Here is a 20635-nt window from a genome sequence, read left to right on the forward strand (position 1 = left end):
AGTTCTGGATCATTCAATGTATGAAATTATTATTGGAAAGAGAACAGGAAGAATTTTAAAGGGAAGGCTCTTACTTCTACCTTAGAGATTTAGAGATTTGCATTTGAAGAAATTCTCTAAAATATGATATTTCCCAATCCCATTTTACAAGTTAGAAATTTTTGGGTAAAAAAGTCCATCATATTTTTTTTATGAAAGAAGGAATCCTTCTAGGTTCTTCAAATTCATGGACTGGACATATATCAGGGAAGAATAAAACTTTCATTCCTTATCTGTAACTGCTAGAACAATTTATTGCTACAACTGTCTGTTTACTCCTCTACTCACATTGATCTGCTTTACATCACTTGTCTCATCCACCTCATTATTCCTATTCACTGCTGTATATAAATATTCAAATCCTCATGCTGTGTTATAAGAGCCCGAGGAAGAAACTTTTTCATCTTTTTTGTAAGTCATTAAAAGGTATCAACCACTAAGGAAACTCATTTTTAGATCTTCTATTTACTGTCTAACATGGTAAAATTATATATATTTTTTAAATTAGCAAGAAGGAAACTTGTCTCTCTAGTGCCGCCTATTGAAGGTCTCTTTATAAGAGCAATTATTATGTCCCTAGATGCAGAAGGCAGCCATGACTTGCCATGAAGGAAGTTCCTTTGATCCTTCATTGACTGAACACAAATGTCATAAATAGCTACTGTATTCTGTTATTGGCACCAGGGGGAACAGCCACAGAGAATTTGATTTACCTATGCCAGCTTATCTTTGTTACTGGAATTGCTACTGCTTGTAAAGGAAACAATTCACATAATAGCTAAATGGTAGAGAGGTGCTGTAAAAGCAAATACAATCTATAAGTATAGGTGAACCATCAATTTAATGTGAGTCTATGAGACAGACAGCCTAGCACACCAAGGTCCAAAGGAAAAGTATGCAACAAGAGGGGGGTGTAGGTGCCAGTCAGGACAAAGAATTGAATAATACACTATCAAGATTTACTCCCTATTGACAATGCACTAAACTAAGCAAAGAAAGCGGGAAGCAGGAGGCCTTATAAATAAGAACAGGCTATTGGATTTCCATATGTAACTGCTCACTGGCAGAATTATGGACACACTAGATGAAATGCCCACCTGTTAACATCCTGTTTTTTTTTTTAGGTCAAATCATTCTGCTAATTATTTTTAGGCTAACTGTATAATTTATTTTTCCCATTTTGGTGGCTATATGAAGAATATGCCAGAATTATATAATTTTACTTCAGATGTATCCAGGGGATTTAGAGCTCTAATCCATATACATTTGTAACCTTAAAATTAGGGTAAATGTATGATACCATCAATAGCAATTTTAGCAATTTATGGTTTATAAGTTGACCAGTGAGGTTGCTCCTCACTCCATAGAGCCAGTGATTCTTTATCTGAAGATTACCAGCAATTTTGAAGCCAGTCATACAAACTGGATTAATGTTGACCAACTATCTAATATATATGGTGTCCTCCTGACTCTTTCCTTATAGCACATTTCAGGTAAGATAAAGATTGGGCACTTGGAAAACAACATGCACAATCCTTTTGTACTTGGGCAGATAAACCCTTGCCAGAAATGTCTGTTCAAAGCCAGACATATCCTATACAGGACATATCCATGTTCGACTAAGCAGGTCGGAATAGAAAGCTGTCAGCTATAGGCTATATCTGTGCTACATATCAATTGACCACAGGGCATAAAAGCGCAAAAGCATACTAACTCTCCCAATACTCTTCATATATTAAAATGAAATGTCTACAGGGTTAAAAACTCACATAATGTTTGGTATGATTAACTGATATATGCTTTACTAGAAGTATTTTATGGGATTGTACCATATTTTTGGTTGCTTACCTGAGTAGCTGCAGGCTGACCAATGACTACCCATCCAGGGCACTCTTGGTCATTATGGTGGGACACTGTAATGTTTGAGGCCCATTGATCCTGAAATCCATTTGGAGTGTATACCCCACAGTCTTTAATACTTGTCATCTTTTCAAAATCCTCGCAGACTCCATCACCATCATGGAAATAGCATCTGCTGGGTTCATCTGTATGAAAAAGAAATCTGTAACACGTAAGATACTGTATACAATTTATATGGGAAGCTCATGGGCAGAAATATGATTTTTGTTAGGCTATTGAATCGGCAACGCAGCAAATGTATGACCACATATATAAAAGGTATATCAGGCATATTTTAGGGTAGCCTGAATGCACCATTCAGACGCAACCTCAACTGTTTCTTGGGACCTCAATTCTAAAGACACTTGTAGGTCCCAGAAGTGGAAACCACATCTTCTGGACATTTATGGCATAGATTTCAAGACTCACAAAAGAGCCATGGCAGCTAAGGTATGACAGATCTGTTTTCAAACAGAGCTCAACAAAACCTGAGGGATCACTTGGACTTATTTTAGATTTCATCAGGTCTATGTGAGGCTTCCAATATTTCTTCTAGTAAAAATACCAGAACCCCTGATGGAAAGTGGAAAATGTAGTTATGAACAGAGACCAACAGGTGAACACTTGTATTTGCCTTACGTATGAATAACTATTTGCTCCTTGGAATCTTTCCTGTTAGTTTGTCTGGCTGGCTTTACACCAGCTTTACCAGCTTTTAAGATTCTGGCCTGCCCACTGCTACCTTGTAGTTATATAATAACAGCAAAACTTCAGTAAAAAAAAAAAAAAAAAATGAACATTAAAATAAAAATAATATAGGCCTGATCTACAAAAAGAAGTATATATATTTTTTTCAAACTAACAAAACAGTACAGTCCTAAAATTTGATCTCTACGGAGGCTAATTTGTTCCTAATTTTGCCTAAGACCCCAATAAACATGCCTGCCAAGGTTTGCAAAGTGTTAGGGAGGATAACTGCAGACAGAGATTGTCCAAGTACTTGGCTTAGTGCACTATGTTTTTGGGTTTCCTCTTTAGGAATAGATTAGTGTACTTAATATTCCTAGAACAGAATGCTTCAGAACAGCTCATACAAAGTACAAAATGAAATTGCAAAAATGTATATGTGGTCAGAACAGAAACGTTGCCATATAGCTAGGATATACTAAGACAATACTGTATCTATTTTTTTTGCTTGCTATGTCTAACCTGGGAACATACTCTAACCTATGAAATTAATCTATTGTTATAGACATGGGTTGGTGTAATAAGCCTCATGCTGTATTACGGGTTGCTGGCCACTGCAGCTAGCTATGTAGCCAACTGCTTTCTCCTTGTCTGGCTGCTTGGCTTTCCACAGCATTTTTGGATTTGATAAGGACTGTTTCCTGATTTTGCCCATTGACTAGTTGCCTGCCTTGTATCATGTTGCATGTACACTGTCAGCCCTGGCCTCAAAAGTGAGAAACAAGCTTCTTTTTACATTTTCTGGGACCATACCTCCTGGAAACCATAAGAAGTTGCTATTCGAAAGTACTATGTGCATGTGACATGGGGATTCCCTGTGCAAAACCCACAATCCATGTGAGGGCGTTTTAGATAAAAGTTGCTAAATCCTTTAGAACCTTCCCATCAGTTTACATAGCTCAAATCCAAGTCTAATTGTGACAAACTGTAGTATATTTAGATGGTGCAGACTGTACAATCCCCTGAAAACGCCTTTGTAGAGCCTTTAAAAGTGTGAGTATATGGAATAAAGTGTTCCCTTTCTCAAGTTATTGTTTGGTCTGCACTATTCCCCATGCTTTGCATTCAATATCGAGTGGTGTGTGTTAGAGGTTCTGACCACCATTCACATACTGTACTTGAAGAACTAAAAACCTGGATTGAATCACAAGACTTTGAAATCTCTGAATCTGAATGTATCCATCCATTGTTTGGAGGTGGTGCATCCTACCCTGTGGATTTGTTGCTTTATTAATTGTTGCTGGAGAAGCCTCAAAGGGTATATTTATAATTATGCATTATTCAAGGACTGCGATCTTTTTTCCTTCCTTGTGTTCTCACCACATAACATGAATTGTGCTAATTGGAATTGTGACTTTAGTTTAATCAGATGTTGTGTTGGCACGCCTCATAGAGAGATGCACAATGACAATGTAGATGTCTGGTCTAAGGATGGATTCACACATGTTTTTAATGATGCTTGTCAGCACTTTTTGTGACTTTTGTGCACATGATTTTTGGTGCGATTTTTGACTATAGGAAATAAATGCAGGACATACGAGCGACTGCTGTATCTCTTTTTTTAATCTTTTTTTTTCATGGCATTTTTGGGGAGGGTGTTTTCCATCTTCTGTATAGAGATATAAAAAACCTCCTATAAATAAGTCACCCATAAAGCACCATAAAATATACATGCAGTATGGAAAGAAACAAGCCATTTCTATGGCATTTTCATTGGTAAAATGGTGAAGGAAGCCTTGTTCTTGTTCCACTTTCTCCTAACCACAGTTTAGAGAAGTGGAAAGTGTGACAAAATTAACTAAAAGTTGAGTTTTGTGGCAAAGGGGGCTTACAGAGATACCTTGAAAACTCCCACGCCCCCCCATGCCCACCAGTCCAGGAGGCTTGTGATATGCTACCAAAATGTACCTTTTTTTAAGAATAATTTCATGTATTTTTTTAGTTTAGATAAATACCTTTCCTTGCTGGGTACCCCCCACTGATGCTGCCAACCTGCCTGTTTTTTCAAATATCGCTGGTATGCCCCCCTGTGCCCCCCTGCAGTTTTCCTGCTCAGTATGTTAATACTGAGCATGTTAATACTGAGCATCGGTACAGGGAGGAGGAGACGCCCACTGAGGAACCCTTGCGTCTCCTCCTCCCTGTACCGATGCTCAGTATTAACATAGTGGGGAAACTGCAAGGGGGGCACAGCGGGGCGTAGTAGCAATATGTGAAAAAAACTGGGATGGTGGCAGCATCAGCAGGGGGTACCACGCAAGTAAAGGTATTTATCTAAACTAAAAATAAAAAAACATGAAAGGTCCTCTTTAAAGGGGTTGTGCAGGCATGACCTATTCTCAGGATAGCTAATCAATATCTGATGAGATGCTTGAAGAGGAGGAGGAGGCACTCCATGCAAACCCACTTTCTCTTCATTACACTGCCCGTTGAGTCGGAAGTTTGGCGGTGCAGTGTATATACAAGTACTTGCTCCATTACAATGTGCTGCTGATGCAAGGAAAATGACGTGTAGCGTAATGAACAGGAAGCAGTGCTTGCTTGGAGCGACGCCTCCTCTTCAAACAGATGATCAGGGAGGGTGCCGAGAACTGAAACCCCACCGATCAGATATTGATGCCCTATTCTGAGGATAGGTCATCAATATATATAAATCCCCTGCACAACCCCCTTGATGTCTTAATAAATCCTGTTTCTAGCACCTTTAACCAATAGCATATACTTCTACCCGAATGCTTGTAGTAAGTAATGTTTAAAATCACATAATTGCCAAATGAGGTTCAAAAGCATTACTCAGCTACATGAACTAGATAGTCAGGATATCAACCTAGGTGACATGGGCATAATTCCATGAAGAACACAAGACTGACATATGTGAGCCAGATATCACTCAAAACTGATTGCCCCGACACTCTGATGAAAACCAATTCCTGTTATCCTTCTCTAAATATGGAACTGATGTGAGCATGCAATTTCAAAGTACTGTACATACATCTGCACAAAGGCAGACAAAAACACGTTATTGTTGAGCGTGTCTGTTTTTGAACAAAGAGCTCCAACAACAAGTTTCATGCCACATCACTATCCATCCGAGAGAAAAAGACGGGACAAATATGTGCAAGCATTGTTTTAGGTATTTGAATTCTTAGAGCATACTTAACCCCAAAGAATAACTCTTGCATATATCCAGATGGCAATTTGTGATAATGTTTTGATGCCAAGTTTTTGGCAGAATGAGTCAGAGCTTTATTTGGACAAGTTCTCAACAAAGTTGACTCTTCTTTATCTCTATTTAAAAAATGTGCTCTAGAGAAATACAGCATTCACAATGTACCCCAGAGGAACTTACTTCCAAAAGGGTCTTGGTAATCTGTTTCATCTCTACTGGCGCATACCTTACATTCCCGCATAGCCCAACAGCATAATTTTTTTTCCTCTCAGGTGCACAAACAATCATCTATGGACTCTCTTTTTTGAAAATTACTACCAAGTTTCCTGTGGCTCGTTTTTACACATAATTTGCACACTCATGTGTTCCAAAATACTTTCTAGAACATATAGATCCTGTAGTTAGACTGCTTTACTAGAATTCATTTTGTGCAGTGCTCACTCTTTTCCCATTTTTTTAAATCAAGATTGGACATGAAAATGATTGATTTTTACAGTATCACAGAAAAGTGAGTACACCCCTCATATTTCTGTAAATATTTTATTATATATTTTCATAGGACAACACTGAAGATCTGACACTTTGATACAATGTAGAGTAGTCAGTGTACAGCTTTTTTAACAGTGTAAATTTGGTGAGCCTTCAAAATAACTCAACACATGGCCATTAATGTCTAAACTAGGGATCGACCGATTATCGGATTTACCGATATTATCGGCCGATATTCAGGATTTTGAACGTTATCGGTATCGGCATTTATTTTGCCGATATTCCGATAGCGTACTGGGAACACAGATCGCGCTGCTGACAGCGCTCTCCGTGCTCCCTCAGCAGCAGCACAGGGGAGAAGGAGCACCCCTGTGCTGCTGCTGCCGCTCCAGCCAATGGGAGGACAGGGGACAAGAGGAGGGGAGGAGCTATGGCCACTGCGCCACCAATGAAGCTTAATCTCACATTAATTCATATACAGGAGGCGGGAGCTGCAGGATCACATTGCCGGCTCCCGGCCTCTATGAGCAGTAGCTGCGATCTGCGGTAGTTAACTCCTCAGGTGCCGCGGATCGCAGCTACAGCTCATAGAGGTCGGGAGCCGGCTATGTGATCCTGCAGCCAGCTCCCGCCTCCTGTATATGAATAAATTAGAGATTAAGCTTCATTGGTGGCGCAGTGCGCCCCCCCAAGCCCCCCAGTATCAGACATTGGTGGCGCAGTGCGCCCCCCCTCCCCCCCAATATTAGGCATTGGTGGTGCAGTGCGCCTCCCCCCCCCAAGCCCCCCAATATTAGGCATTGGTGGCGCAGTGCGCCTCCCCCCCCCCCCAAGCCCCCCAAGTATTAAGCATTGGTGGCGCAGTGCGCCCCCCCTCCCCCCCAGTATTAAGCAGTGGTGCGCTCCCCACCCCAGTCGCAGTGCACCCCCCCACAGGATCCCCTCTCCCCTGCTCCTCCGATCGGAGCCCCAGCAGTGTAATGCTGGGGCTCCGATCGGTTACCATGGCAGCCAGGACGCTATTGAAGCCCTGGCTGTCATGGTAAGCTCCATGCTGCTGTGTGCACAGAGCACACAGCAGCAGGGACAGTGTGAGCTCCTATTCACCCTGATAGATCTCTATCAGGGTGAATAGGACAAGGGTTCTAGTCCCTAAGGGGGCTAAAAGTTAGTTTAAAAAAAAAAAAAGTAATAAAAATAAAAACACCAAAATATTAAATATAAATGAAAAAGAAAGATTTACAAAAAAAATAAAAATACACATTAACAATAAACATTAATTTTCAGCAGATTTGTGGGAATTTAAATTTTTTTTCAAAAATGAAAAGTCCCAGAATATCGGTATAAATTATCGGCTATCGGCCTGAAAGTTCACAAATTATCGGTATCGGTATCGGCCCTAAAAAATCAATATCGGTCGATCCCTAGTCTAAACCCAGTGGCGTACTGCGAATATAGGCAGACCACGCAGCTGCTATGGGGCCCGTGGCACGGAGAGGCCCCTAGCGCATGGGAGGCCCCGTCTCCTACATCTGCAGACTCAGATAGTATATTAACTAGTAACTTTTGGGGCATTGAGGCTGCCCGCCCACTTGTCTTCTGTTCTGTCACGGGCCACCCTCTCAGTCAGGGCAGGGCCCCCTCCCCCATTATATGCTCAAGTAGAGGACTCAGGATAGTCTGTTCCCCCTCCCCCATGAACTCTGCTTGCTGATAGAGGACCGTGTGCCCAGCAGCACATCCCCACTCAGTCACCTTGCAGTGGGGGAGGGGGGATGATTGGTGACTATGCATACTAAGCATGAGCAGCAAGGAGTAAAAGGGGCATCTTAGTTACCTCACTCCCCAGTACAGCATCGCTCCTGATGCTGGCATGGCCGCCACTGCATGCCTTGTCACACAGATGAAAACATCCAGCGATGTGGGCGACAGTCAATAACAGGCCACAATGTAGTGGGAAGCGGGTAAAAAATTTCAAATGGTGTGGAATTGGAAAAAAAAGCAATTCCTACACTGGTTTATGGGTTTTGTTCCTACAGTGTTCCCTTTGTGGCAAAACTGACCTGAGCCTTTCATTCTCTGGGTCAGTAGGAATTACAATACCACATATGTGTAGGTTGTTTATGTCTAAATAGTGTAAAAATAGATTAAAACGAAAAAAAAATAATGTTTTACATCACCATATTCTGACCCCTATAACTTTTTAATAGTTATATTTACATTGTATTTATTTATTGGCAAATAGGGGTGTGGCAGGGTAGGAGCCATGGCAGAAGGTGGGATGGGCCAGGGGTGGGCGGTGGCGGGGACCCAATTCAGATTCTTGCTATGGGGACCAATGATTTCTATGAACACCCATTTTCGGCATGAAAATGACCAAATTGTGCCCAAAGTGTTAATATTTTGTGGGACCACCATAATTTTCCAGCACTACCTTAACTCGCTTGGGCATGGAGTTCGCTAGAGCTTCACAGGTTGCCACTGAAATACTCTTCCACTCCTCCATGATGACATCAAGTAGCTGGTGGATGTTAGAGACCTTGTGCTCCTCCACCATCCGTTTGAGGATGGCCCACAGATACTCAATAGGGTTTAGGTCTGGAGACCTGTTTGGCCAGTCCAGCACCTTTACCCTCAGTTTATTTAGCAAGGCAGTGGTCGTCTTGGACATATGTTTGGGGTCTACAGCCCAGTTTCTGAAGGGAGGGGATCCTGCTCTGCTTCAGTATGTCACAGTACATGTTGGCATTCATGGTTCCCTCAATGAACTGCAGCTCCCCACAGCCAGCAGCACTCATGCAGCCCCAAACCATGACACTCTCACCACCATGCTTGACTGTAGGCAAGACACACTTATCTTTGTACTCCTCACCTGGTTGCCTTTACACACACTTGACACCATCTGAACCAAATAAGTTTATCTTGATCTCATTAGACCACAGGACAATCTATGGCCTTAGTCTGCTTGTCTTCAGCAAATTGTGTGTGGGCTTTCTTGTGCATCATCCTTAGAAGAGGCATATGGTCTGAGCACTAACAGGCTGACCCCCCACCCCTTTAACATCTGCAGCAATGCTGGCAACACTCATACAGTACAGACCAAAAGTTTGGACACACCTTCTCATTCAAAGAGTTTTCTTTATTTTCATGACTATGAAAATTGTAGATTCACACTGAAGGCATCAAAACTATGAATTAACACATGTGGAATTATATACATAACAAAAAAGTGTGAAACAACTGAAAATATGTCATATTCTAGGTTCTTCAAAGTAGCCACCTTTTGCTTTGATTACTGCTTTGCACACTCTTGGCATTCTCTTGATGAGCTTCAAGAGGTAGTCATCTGAAATGGTCTTCCAACAGTCTTGAAGGAGTTCCCAGAGATGCTTAGCACTTATTGGCCCTTTTGCCTTCACTCTGCGGTCCAGCTCACCCCAAACCATCTCGATTGGGTTCAGGTCCGGTGACTGTGGAGGCCAGGTCATCTGGCGCAGCACCCCATCACTCTCCTTCATGGTCAAATAGCCCTTACACAGCCTGGAGGTGTGTTTGGGGTCATTGTCCTGTTGAAAAATAAATAATGGTCCAACTAAACGCAAACCGGATGGAATAGCATGCCGCTGCAAGATGATGTGGTAGCCATGCTGGTTCAGTTTGCCTTCAATTTGGAATAAATCCCCAACAGTGTCACCAGCAAAACATGTAGAGTCCATCTGTTCACCTTTTCTGCGTCGCACAAAGACACGGTGGTTGGAACCAAAGATCTCAAATTTGGACTCACCAGACCAAAGCACAGATTTTCACTGGTCTAATGTCCATTCCTTGTGTTCTTTAGCCCAAACAAGTCTCTTCTGCTTGTTGCCTGTCCTTAGCAGTGGTTTCCTAGCAGATATTCTACCATGAAGGCCTGATTTACACAGTCTCCTCTTAACAGTTGTTCTAGAGATGTGTCTGCTGCTAGAACTCTGTGTGGCATTGACCTGGTTTCTAATCTGAGCTGCTGTTAACCTGCGATTTCTGAGGCTGGTGACTCGGATGAACTTATCCTCTGCAGCAGAGGTGACTCTTGGTCTTCCTTTCCTGGGGCGGTCCGCATGTGAGCCAGTTTCTTTGTAGCGCTTGATGGTTTTTGTGACTGCACTTGGGGACACTTTCAAAGTTTTCCCAATTTTTCGGACTGACTGACCTTCATTTCTTAAAGTAATGATGGCCACTCGTTTTTCTTTACTTAGCTGCTTTTTTTCTTGCCATAATACAAATTCTAACAGTCTATTCAGTAGGACTATCAGCTGTGTATCCACCTGACTTCTCCACAATGCAACTGATGGTCCCAACCCCATTTATAAGGCAAGAAATCCCACTTATTAACCTGACAGGGCACACCTGTGAAGTGAAAACCATTTCAGGTGACTACCTCTTGAAGCTCATCAAGAGAATGCCAAGAGTGTGCAAAGCAGTAATCAAATCAAAAGGTGGCTACTTTGAAGAACCTAGAATATGACATATTTTCAGTTGTTTCACACTTTTTTTGTTATGTATATAATTCCACATGTGTTAATTCATAGTTTTGATGCCTTCAGTGTGAATCTACAATTTTCATAGTCATGAAAATCAAGAAAACTCTTTGAATGAGAAGGTGTGTCCAAACTTTTGGTCTGTACTGTACATATACTTTGTAAAGACAACCTCTGGATATGATTCTGAGCATGTGCACTCAACTTCTTTGGTCAACCATGGCAAGGCCTGTTCTGAGTGAAATCTGTCTTATTAAACTGCTGTAAGGTTTTGGCCACCGTGCTGCAGCTTAGTTTAAGGGTGTTGGCAATCTTCTTATAGCTCAGGGCAGTGGTGGAAAATCTATAGCACGGTTGCCAGAGGCAGCACTCAGAGCCCTATCTGTGGGCACCCGTACCCTGGATAAAGTCTAAGGCATACCAATATGCCTTAGACTTTTCCTGCCATTCATCAGCACAAAGCGCACTATGAATGGCACAAGCAGCACACTGAATGTAGGCAGGCTATTATAGCTAAATGATAAAGTACATGGAAGATATACTATATTGGTATTCAGGTTAAATTGCCATGTTGGCACTTTGCGATAAATAAGAGCGTTTTGGGCTGCAGTTTGGGCACTCGGTCTGTAAAAGGTTTGCCATCACTGGCCTAGACAATCTTTATGTAGCGCACCAATTCATTTTTTCAGATCCTCAGAGAGTTCTTTGCCATGAGGTGCCATGTTGAACTTCCAGTGACCATAGTGTAAGAGCGAAAACACCTAATTTACCACACCTGCTCCCCATTCACACCTGAGACCTTGTAACACTAATAAGTCACATGACACCGGGCATGGTAAATGACTAATTTGGCACAATTTGGCCATTTTCACTTAGGGGTGTACTCATTTTTGTTGCCAGTGGTTTAGACATTAATGGCTGTGTGTTGAGTTATTTTGAGGGCACGCCCAATTTACACTAATATACAAGCTGTACACTGACTACTTTACATTGTATCAAAGTGTCATATCTGAAAAAGATATGATATAATATTTACAAAAATGTGAGGGGTGTACTCACTTTTTTGAGATACTGTACTTGTATTTTACCATTACAAATTGCTATTTTATTTTTTTAAAAAAACATAACTTCTCTGAACAACAACGTTCATCTTCCACCAGTCTATTCCTTATCATGTTTTTATCATGTACTAATGCGTCTACAAATATTTTATGGAAAAACTCAAAAAAGAAGTACTTCATCTTTAAGGAGATATGCACTTTTATCGCTCTAATGCAATTAAAATAGCTTTTTTTTTTCTTTTTTTTCATAAAGCAAAGTCCTACAGATTGGTATACAATACTTCTGTTCTAATCTACTTGTCCCATATCGCCATGATAACAGACTACAAACACACCCTGTGTGTAGTCTGACCCTGTTTTCTTGTGTTATTCCACTCCCTCTGTCCCATTTTCCTGCATGCAAACAGAGAGTGACTATCTAGTTGGTTTCAAAAGTGCACAGTCTTTATAAAGATAGAAAAACAAAACTTTTTGACAGTATATAGATGTAAATGACAGTACAGTGATCCCTCAAGTTACAATATTAATTGGTTCCAGGACGACCATTGTATGTTGAAACCATTGTAACTTGAGTAATTGGTTCCAAAGCCCCAAAATGTCATCCAAGATGAGAGAAAATGAAGCTATTTTACCAGAGAAGTGGCCTTGATTGGTTGGATCTGAGTCTGAAGCATTGTATGTTGAGTCTGGTTTCAACTTACAATGGGTCAAAAAAGACTATTCTATGTTGAAAATATTGTATCTTGAGAACATTGGATCTTGAGGGAGCACTGTACTGCATATTGATCCCACGGCTCAAGATACTATTTACCGATTATGACTATTACATTAATTTAATTAATTTACCTACTCGCAGAGTACATTCTTATAATTACTATACAATGTTTTACCACTAGTTTACTTAAGTAGAATTATAATAAAAATGATCAATCTCAGTCCTTTTATTTCCTCTTCCCTAGCGCTGTGTTCTTGAAAGGCCAGGGCAGCCTGACTGAGTCAGTATACTTCTTCTTGGATAGTTTGTAGCAACGTTATCTGATTAAAACAGGACTGAGAGAAAACACAAAAGATCCTAATTAATTTACAGTCACTAAGGTCTGTAAACTATCCACAGAATATAGCCAAGGTATAAGACGAAATGTACCTGTCAACAACAGAGACAGAGAGAGCCTGGGAGGGGTAGAAGTGATGGTGGTGGAGGGAGGCCATGCTGTATGACTTAACCGTCATCTAATTTGAGTTGATGACCTTAACAAAATTAAATAAAACTGATCTCTTTATCTATCAGGTCAATTTACTGGGCAATGTGCTTTCAGGATATTTATTGTCCCATTTCATGGACATATATGCAATGTGGATACTTTCACATGAGTATAGATTTATGGGTCTTAGCTTACCCATAATGCCTTTATTAAAATTGTGAACAATAGTTAATAGATTTAGACAACCAGGACTACATTTCTAACCATTGTTTTGTTTTTTACTTTTTTTTTTAGCTCCATTGGAGTACATGAACTTGCAATAATTAGATAGCTTTTTCCACACTTTAATGTGATTTTAAAGCTTAAAGTGTATAAAATACACCCGTATATACCCGTAATAGTCCTGGTAGCCTTATTCTCAGTGAGGTGAAGGAGTTCTGTCCCCATAAGCACAGCATTCCTGGGTTTTTCAATCTTAGATGTCGTGGTCAGATTTTAAGATGTCATCTGAGGGCTTAGGTTTCTGTAATCGACATTATTGGTGATCACAGATTTTGTACCGACACGTTTGTACCGACATGTTGAAACGACAGTCACCCGGTTACTATGGAGCTTGCTCTGCTCCAGAGCCGGCATCATCTTTAAAGAGATGACATCTGCCATACTTGTATGGCAGATCCTGTCAAGGGTTTAAAGGGTAGGTTTATGTTCTAGTAACTTAACCCTTTCAACCTCGGGCCAGTTTTCACCTTCCTGCCTAGGCCATTTTTTGCCAATCTGACATGTCACTTTATGTGGTAATAACTTTAAAATGGTTTTACTTATCCAGGCCATTCTGAGATTGTTTTCTTGTCACATACTGTACTTCATAACAGTGGTAAAATTCAGTCAAAATATTTCTTTTTTATTTATAAAAAAATACCAAATTTACCCAATATTTTGAAAAATTAGCAAATTTCTATTTCTCTACTTTTATAATAAATAGTGATATCTCCAAAAAGAGTCATTACTTTACATTTCCCATATGTCTACTTCATGTTTGGATCATTTTGAAAATGACATTTTATTTTTTTGAGACGTTATAAGGCTTAGAAGTTTAGAATCAAATCTAGAAAAATTTTCAGAAAATTTCCAAAACCCACTTTTTAAGGACCAGTTCAGGTCTGAAGTCACTTTGTGAGGCTTACATAATAGAAATCACCCAAAACTGACCCCATTTTAGAAACTAAACCTTTAGGTTAACAAAGTTCGTAAAAGGAAAATGTAGATGACAATTCAGAATTTCATTTTTTTTGAAGATTTTCCATTTAAATCTATTTTTGTTCCAGTAACAAAGCAAGGGTTAACTGCCAAAACAAACTCAATATTTATTGCCTTGATTCTGTAGTTTATGACCACATATGGGGTTTCTGTAAACTGCTGTACGGGCACACGGCAGGGCGCAAAATGAAATGAATGCCATATGGTTTTTGGAGGGCAGATTTCACTGGGATAATTTTAAGTTGCTTGAAGACTTCCTGATGCCCCCCTAGAGTAGAAACTCCAATAAAATGACCCTATTTTGGAAACTACGGGATAAGGTGGCAGTTTTGTTGGTACTATTTTAGGGTGCATATGATTTTTGGTTGCTCTATATTACACTTTTTGTGAGGCAAGGTAACAAAAAATAGCTGTATTGACAACCTTTTTATTTTTTGTTATTTACAATGTTCATCTGACAGGTTAGATCATGTGCTATTTATATAGCAGGTTGTTACAGACGCAATAATACCAAATATGACTACATTTTTTGGTTGTTTGTTTCAGTTTTACATAATAAAGTGTTTTTAGTGGTTCGATGTTGCGAAAGCTATAGTTTTCCTTATTTTTTGGGCAACTGTATTATGTAGGGGCTCAATTTTTTTTCAGTATGATACGACGGTTTGATTGGTACTATTTTAGTGTGCATATGACTTTTTGATCGCTTGGTATTACGCTTTTTGTGATGTAAGGTAACAAAATAATTGCTTTTTTGACACACTTTTTATTTTTATTTTTTTACAGTGTTAACATGAGGGATTAGGTCATGTGATATTTTTATAGAGCAGGTCATTATGGATGTAGCAATACCTAATATGTATACTTTTTTTTATTTATTTAAGTTTTACCAAACGATACAAAAAAAATCATGTTTTAGTGTCTCCATATTCTGAGATCCATATTATTATTTTTTTTGGGTAGGATCTTATTTTTTGCGGGATGAGATGATGGTTTGATTGGTACAATTTTGGGGTGCAAATGACTTTTTGCTAGCTTGCTATTATACTTTTTGTGATGTAAGGTGACATTTTACACAGTTTTTATTTAATTTTTTTACGGGTGTTCACCTGAGGGGTTAGGTCATGTGATATTTATATAGAGAAGGTCATTACGGAGGTGGCAATACCGAATATGCATACTTTTTTATTTATTTAAGTTTTACACAATAATTTCATTAAAAAATATATATATAAATCATAGTTTTTAGTTTTTTTTTGAAAGATTGTCTCAGGTAGATTTTCACTATTTTGGGGTGAATATGACTTTTTGATCACTTGTTATTACACTTTTTGTGATCTAAGGTGACCAAAAATTTATTTTTGTACATCATTTTTATTTTTTTACGGTGTTAACCTGAGGGGTTATGTTATGTGGTAGTTTTATAGAGCAAGTTGTTAAAGACGCGGCGATACCTAATATGTCTACCTTTTTTTTTTTACATTTAACACAATAAAATCATTTTTGAAACATAAAAAAATCATGTTTTAGTGTTTCCATAGTCTGAGAGGCATAGTTGGTAGGAGCTCATTTTTTGTGGGATGAGGTGACAGCTAGATTGGTACTATTTTGGGGGGCATACGTCTTTTTGATCGCTTGGTGTTGAACCGAATTTTTTTTTTTTTATCAGTTTTTATTTTATTTTTTGACGGTGTTCACCTGAGGGGTTAGGTCATGTGACATTTTATAGAGGCGGTCGATACGGACACGGCGATACCTAATATGTCTACTTTTCTTTTTTTCCCTATATTTAAAAAAAAATTAACAATATTTTGGGAAAATGACGATTTTTTTTTGTTAAAACTTTTAATATTTTTTGTAAAACTTTATTTTTAACCTTTTTTTCCTTTTTTATTTTTTTAAACTTTTGGGGTCTGATCCCTTTTACAATGCATTACAATACTTGTGTATTGTAATGCATTGGCTGTACATGTATTACCAGTGTAATACACTTACAGCCTGCTTCCTGTGAGATCCAGGGGGCTAGATCTCACAGGCTCTCCCTGAAGGCAGCAACGATGCCTAAGGAAGGCATCGGGCTGCCTTCCCTGTCATCGGGTCCCTGTCACAGCAACGCGGAACCTGATGGGGAACGGGAGGGAGCTCCTGCACCCGCCCAATCAGCGCACCGTAATAGTACTGCGCTGGGCGGAAAGTCACGTCCCCTGCACCATACTATTACAGCACTGGACGGGAAGGGGTTAATGGAAGGTAGTGATAATGAAATACATACTGATATACATTGTGTTCCAGGTTTGCACACCACAACTCCAAGACCTCTTTCTACCCTACTGCTCTACAGTTGAATTTATGGTGATCTCAGTGTAATTCAGTAGGCTTGAGAGAACTTTAGATTTTGCCATGAATAGCAATAAATCAGGTATACTCAGCCCACTCTGCCTTAGGGTATGGCCACACGGAGTGACTGTGCTGTGGGTGGGTTGCGGCCATGCTGCGATGAAGAACCACGTAGCTAATTAGCCTACAGCTGCTTTCATTTAATAATGAAGATCGCACTGTATAGTCCATCATTGTTAATGACCATGCAGCACTTTTAATTTATCTTTAAGGCCTCATGCACACAACAGTATTTTTTCACGGTCCGCAAAAACGGGGTCCGTAGGTCCGTGATCCGTGACCGTTTTTTCGTCCGTGGGTCTTCCTTAATTTTTGGAGGATCCACGGACCTAGTGTTATTACAATAGAGAGAGAGGAAGGAAGGGACGGGGGGGGGGGCGCACACTGTGCCACCAACAAATTATTACAATAGAGCAATAGAGGGAGGAAGGGGAGGGTCGGAAGGGGGGGGCGCACACTGTGCCACTAACAAATTATTACAATAGAGGGAGGAAGGGGGGCGGCACTGGACACCAATGAAATTTAAACTGGGGAGAGATGGGGTCTGCCCCCTGCTGCCTGGCAGCCCCGGATCTCTTATAGGGGGCTATGATATGCACAATTAACCCCTTCAGGTTTGGCACCTGAGGGGTTAATTATGCAGATCACAGCCCCCTGTAAGAGATCGGGTGCTGCCAGGCAGCAGGGGGCAGTCATGTACACAGTTCGTTGTATATTCTAACTAGAAGCGTCCCCATCACCATGGGAACGCCTCTGTGTTAGAATATACTGTCGGATATGAATTTTCACGAAGTGAAAACTTAGATCTGAAAAAGCTTTTATGCAGACGGATGTTCGGATCCGTCTGTATAATAGTAATCCGGCCACGGATCACGGACACGGATGCCAATCTTGTGTGCATCCGTGTTTTTTCACAGACCCATTGACTTGAATGGGTCCGTGAACCGTTGTCCGTCAAAAAAATTGGACAGGTCTTATTTTTTTGACGGACAGGATACACGGATCACGGATGCGGCTGCAAAACGGTGCATTTTCCAATTTTTCCACGGACCCATTGCAAGTCAATGAAAAAAGGTAAAAAAGGAAAACGGCACAACGGCCGCGGATGCACACAATGGTCGTGTGCATGAGGCCTAAACAGGGGCTGTTGCTGGTATGGGCTTTGGCTGATTAGATGAGGGGACAATATACTTATTAATTGCTGTTCTGGCCTGCAATCTCCTGCAGGTTATTTTACAGTAAACAGAAAATATTAATCAACTCTAGCATACTCCTTTCTCCAACTCCAGAGCTCTCCTGCCCTACAGATGGGAGCCCTTCTTCTGCCATCTGTTTTTCATCCTTTTCCACATAATCTAATATCCATAACAATAAGTCATCAGGGATAGCAAGCTCTTCTTTTTGCATTGTGTTGACTTGGAAGAAGTAAAGTCAGCAAAAGATGAGGATGGTTATCATTAAGACCTGGCCCTCCCTGCAGTCTCCCTGCGCTCTCCCTCTCCAATATTATTCTATTAATCATTATTAGCAACTCTGTCCCTAGTGCATGAGCGCTTGCCATGTCTCTCCCTATGCTCAGCTTACAGGACAATGGTGGAGACCGTGCGGGATGAGGGTTTTATCTGGATGTGACATCACAGGGGATGGCTATCTATGGATTGGCTGGCTGCATGGCATTATGGGTGATTTTTTCATTCCTGGGCTTGTCTCCTTTACACTTCATTTCGCTTTGTAACACATGCAGCCACCATTTTAGGAAAACCTGATTCATTACCACGAAGCGCAAGAACATTCAGATTTGTTTAGATCCTATACTTTGGACTAAATTGTGCTTCAAATGTTCCCTTAAAGGGAATATGTCATTAAAAAATGACCTATTGTTTAAGTCATGTTTTTATGCTTAAAGAATTTTTGCTGACATTATTTAAAATTTTCCATATCAATATCTATATTTAAACAAAAAAACATAAAATCCTGCAGTTTTCACATAGGCACCATTTATTGGACTGTACATTTATCCTGCCTGTAATGATATCACCTTTGTGTATAGATAAGACTATGTCCACCATTCACAATAGGTGATTGTCAAATCTTATTATTTTCTTTTCCTTGTATAATGACCTCTGCCCCACAGTCCATGCCTAGAAAACTCTCCCATAGAAGTCAATAGGGTCCTCTCCTGTCCATTATGTCTATGGACCATGGGGTTGCCAAAAAGCAATTTTCATAATGCTTTTTAAATGCTGTTAAGAACAGCACAAGCAAGATGGCTGCTCCCATAATCATGTTCTGGAAATAGATTAGAAAAAAAGGAGATGTGCGGCTATTTGGTTTTAACCGGCAGATATATTTTTCGTGACACATTCCCTTTAAATTTATTTAATAGACTTCTAAATTTTATATATTTATCTGACTTTGACTGCATCCCAGGAAATGTGTGGGCTGTAGTCCTGTCTACAAGCAGCCAAACATGCTTGTAGACAGGACATTGGTGACATATGGCCACTTATCATGAAAAGTAATAATGATAATATGGTAAATGATGTCGGTCGCACTACACTCGATGGAAAATTCATCAACGTGTTGAAAGACATCAGTATTAGTGATGCAGGCCCTATAGTAGTTACCGAAAGGAAAAGGTAGAGATAAGTTTTCTGCTGAAAAATATGAACTTGTTGAGACATGTATCCTGTTTCATCTCCCTCTGCCATTGAAAAAAACGTATATCTGACACAAAAGAATGTGCGAAAATTGGCTACTTTTAATGAGCCCTCTAATCCATCATCATTGCCAGCACCTAGTAAAGGAAACAGGCTTTTGGCCCCTAAAAAAGTGACTATTTCATCAAATTTAAACAAAGCATTAAAACAAAGGATGCATGCTTAAACCAGCGAAGTTCTGTAGCAGATTTCCGAATAGGACAGGACGTCTGATTCACATTTTCACTTACTGAATGGAAAAATAATGGAGTGTGATGTAGTGATATGGGTATAAGGCCTCATGCACCGGCGGGTACAACTGCTGTGGAGTAGTATGAAGCCATGATCTAGCGATGGAGTCTTTCTATAGCATAACATCCAATTTCAGCTGTGCCATATTCCGCTGGACAGTGGTAGTGTTGAGAGAGTCGAACCTGAGGGAAATTTTCGATTTGTCGCAAAGCCATATTTGCTTTGTGGTAGCAGATCAATTTTCCCCTAATGGCGGTAAAAAAAATAAAAAAATCATACTTACCTTATCTGTTTGAGCGCGAAGAGCCGGCCGCCGCCATCTTGATTGAAGATCCTGCGCAAGATCCTGTGCACAGTGGTGTATGACGTCACCACGCCGGCCGACTCAATGGCGTCATCACGGGTCGCGCAAGAGTTCACACTATATCATCAATCGAGATGGTTTTGGCCAGCTCTTCGGTATCAAGAGGATGAGGGTAGGTACGATTTAATAAATTTTTTAAAATTTTTACACTGTGTTATTACTGTCGGATGCCGCAATCAGCTATTCACACGGCATCTGAGGGGTCACCACACCCACTACTTACAAAGGAATGCGCTTTGTGACAAAGTAATTTGTCACAAAGCAAATTTTTTCGTGAAATTTGGTGAAGCAGCCAAATTGAATTTTTCAATACTTCGCTCATCACTAGACACTGTATTAACATCATTTGGAGGCACCATATGAAGGTGCAAGTATTACTGAACCACAAAGACTCCATTGGGGTCATTTATCAAACTGGTGTAAAGTAGAACTGGCTTAATTGCCCATAGCAACCAATCAGATTCCTCCTTTCATTTTTCACAGCTCCTTTGGAAAATGTAAGGTGGAATCTGATTGGTTGCTATGGGCAACTGAGCCAATTCC

General features: G+C 40.2%; 1 protein-coding gene across 1 annotated transcript in view; it reads right to left on the bottom strand.

Moving 5' to 3' along the window:
• The window catches only part of PAPPA (pappalysin 1), a 370045-nt gene that overhangs the window by 154122 nt on the left and 195288 nt on the right, over positions 1–20635 (bottom strand). Inside the window, exon 10 of the mRNA XM_044306571.1 lies at positions 1888–2084. Within this exon, the coding sequence (XP_044162506.1) occupies positions 1888–2084 (197 nt within the window). The remainder of the gene's footprint in view (positions 1–1887; positions 2085–20635) is intronic.

The sequence above is a fragment of the Bufo gargarizans genome, chromosome 9 (genome assembly GCF_014858855.1).
Source record: "Bufo gargarizans isolate SCDJY-AF-19 chromosome 9, ASM1485885v1, whole genome shotgun sequence".
NCBI classification, from domain to species: Eukaryota; Metazoa; Chordata; class Amphibia; order Anura; family Bufonidae; genus Bufo; species Bufo gargarizans.